This window comes from Aricia agestis, chromosome 9, assembly GCF_905147365.1.
Source record: "Aricia agestis chromosome 9, ilAriAges1.1, whole genome shotgun sequence".
Taxonomy (NCBI): Eukaryota; Metazoa; Arthropoda; class Insecta; order Lepidoptera; family Lycaenidae; genus Aricia; species Aricia agestis.
In genome coordinates, this window is record NC_056414.1 from 6,290,275 (window position 1) to 6,293,371 (window position 3,097).

Here is a 3,097-nt window from a genome sequence, read left to right on the forward strand (position 1 = left end):
CTGCAGTATTTGAGGAGTGGTTACTTCGCTCTGGAAAATACTGTATAAATCATCCACAACGGATGTAAAGGCCTAGTTTTTGTAGCCTGTAGGTAATTTGAACACCAAAGATTTTATTTTGAACACTAAATAAAAATTTAATGGAAGGAAAATACCTAATTAGGAAACCCTAATTAGATATATTTCTTTAATTTAATTATTTTTTATTAATTATTATGAGTATTAATAAAATATATACTCGTATGTGTGAATAAAACAACTAAGTAACTAAAGCTAAGTGGACACTTGTCAGAAGTTGCAAGAGATGAATATCTAAACGGGAAGTGTAATAAAATACAGAAAATATTATAAGAAATAAAGTTTATTATCACATTTCATAAATAAATATCTAAACCGAATGATCTAAACTTAAGCCTAAATAAATTAAAATAGTCTAAAGCAAACACGTTATTTTTCGTGAGGAACTTTTTCTGGTACCCACATGGCATCGAACATTTTTAAATGACTAAATGCAAATGCCACATTCGTGCTGGAGAATCGTGATGTCCAAATCCTTTAATTCCAAGGTGGTCTACTTATATCAATACTGATTTATGAGGGGGCTGATAGCGATCTAGTTAGTCTTCTCGTAGACCCACTTTCCGGAGTAGGGGGTTTCCAGCCTCTTCACCTTGGGCCTGAAGCCGTTTTCGTCGGCGGTGTAGTCGACGCGGTACATGAAGCCGTCGGGTCCGATGTACTCGTAGAAACCGGATGAGGCGATGCCCTCGTCGATAGAGTTGGGGTTCTTGAGGACGGCGTTCTCCTTAGCGCGAATCTTGTTCTCGGTTTCGAAACTGCAACAAGAGAGGATGGTGTTATGCAAAATGCTAATGTACATGCAGCTGCTCATTATTCGAACTGAGAAATTTTACATAACGCTGGTTGAAACCAATTCAATGAGACCAATGAATGAAGTCGTTTTCAGTGAATAAATTCAAGTGCTATTGGTTCAGTCGTTTCATTCACCGGTTTTACGCTAACGATCAGGTCATTAAATAGTGTCGCGAACAGTGCAAAAAGATCGATGAACTCTCAAGTTCATTCAAGAAACTTTACTACAATATAATACAGCTTTATAGCTGATCATGATCATATTGACTTTATTTAAATTAACAGTAACTATTTAAAGGTCAACAGCGTTATCACTATTACGAAGAAACTGAGCAGGAATTTTTATCGTAACTCCAATAAATAAAGAAGCTATATTTGACATTGACCTTTAACATCTTATGCATTAAAGAATGACAAGGCCGAATATCTGTATCAAGAGATTAGAGCCTTGTCAAATTAAACTCGCCGTGTTTTGTTTTTAAAAGGTTGCTTCAACCTGATCGGGGTCAATAACCAATGCAGGCTCGATCAAAACATTACGATCTTTTTCGATCAACAAGTTTTTTAATGATCCCAACAAAACCTCTTACACCTCAACTCTTTTGAACCGAAAAAAAAATTACATCGATTTGTCAAATCGGCAATAAATTTTAACGACTTTAATTAATTTGACAAATTGCCATTGATTGGGATCGCTTGTGAATTGGGTTAATCCGTTGATTCAATTTTTTTTTTCAAAGACTTACGCGTAGGCAAAGATTTTTTTTTATATACTTACGCAAAGTCGTATTTGTCCTCGTCGTAGTGATGTTTCTGGTTCAGGATTTTGATTCCGTTGTTCCTGTAGTATCCGTCCTTGTAGTAAGGCAGGTCGTTCTCGGGGGGAGTGTACACTAGCTTGTAAGTATCTGCCTCCGGTACGTATGGTTCGTAGTCGTGGATGTAGGGGTTGTCCATGTGAATGTATGGGTTCGGTATGTGGATGTATTTCCCCTCGTCCGTTGGGATGTATCTGTCAAAGAAAATAGTATGTAGTAAAATTGCTTGATAGTTTTTTGCTTGCAACTTTTTTTTATACTAAATTTTTTTATGAAAATTTTAAATATTGGTTACGGTTGAATTTCGCTGGAGTCTCGTCTCGAGGTATCTTTCATTTCAATGTTTAATGTTTACTTTCTCAGTTAAATTAACCGGATACGTAAATGCTAAGTTAACAATAGCTTGTACCAATTGAGCAAGAATTCATTTTGTTCGATTGGCTTTTAACACCGATAGCTGACATTTACTTACTTGCCAGTGTTTCCATATTTGTAGGGATTCCATCTTCCGTCTTCGAGAGGGTTTCCTACCACCGCCACCACGCACAGAGCGAGGACATACTGTAACAATATTATATTTATTTTAGCCACTTTGTCGAATAAAACTAGTAGAAAATGCTTAGCTAATAATATGAGACATCCAAATTTTCATTTGAAGTGACTATCCGTTAGGCTAGATTTAGCCGTCTAAGTATTACTTGGTGTCGTAGATTTTCACGTTTTAATTTTTTTACTTTCAAATACGTTAGGATTCGAAACATCTAAAAAATTACGCCTCCATGGCGACGCGTTGCATCACCAAAATAAATTCCTTCCGATGTTCGACCGAAAAAAAATTTCGCCAAAAAAATTACCATGAACGAATTCATTTCGAAGTCACTTTTCAGAATTAAAAACACTTCAATTTCAATTCACTTCACTCCACTTCGCGATTCGAGTCGTGTACTCGTATGAGGTTTTCAAATGATTGTGATGATTTCGAAATCCGAGCTTCGCTTTTATACATTAGCAACATCGAGTTGTAAAGGAGCACGCACACACGCGCGCGGGTGACGCATACACGCGTGGCCTACGTATTTTTGCATACCATTGTGGTAGGAATTATGTTGGGATATCCGTGTCACGCACAGACGCCGGTCACAGTGCTCAGGTACTTTTCTTGGCAAACAAAAATATTTTTGCGCAAATACTGCGCAATTTTTTTACCAATTATTTGCTCCCCTTTTTTTTCGATTATTTTATTTTCTACACAAATTATTGTGTACAAACTACAAATTATAACGTAGGTATTGATATTTACCTATTCATTTAATAGATTTTAATTCATTACAGATTATAAATTCATTAATATTTTAACTAATATTAGAATATTATAACATGAAATGCAGCTGTGGATTATTATCATT

At 35.8% G+C, this 3,097-nt stretch overlaps 1 protein-coding gene across 1 annotated transcript; it reads right to left on the reverse strand.

Moving 5' to 3' along the window:
- Nucleotides 1-343: 343 nt before the first annotated feature.
- On the reverse strand, nt 344-2,650 carry LOC121730596 (larval cuticle protein LCP-22-like). The gene is made up of 4 exons (XM_042119705.1): nt 2,546-2,650; nt 2,164-2,252; nt 1,652-1,885; nt 344-836 (listed from the first exon to the last, which is right to left on the reverse strand). Exons 1-4 carry the CDS (start codon nt 2,558-2,560, stop codon nt 614-616), a joined length of 561 nt encoding a protein of 186 aa, XP_041975639.1. The 5' UTR covers nt 2,561-2,650; the 3' UTR covers nt 344-613.
- Between the last annotated feature and the right edge of the window lie 447 nt (nt 2,651-3,097).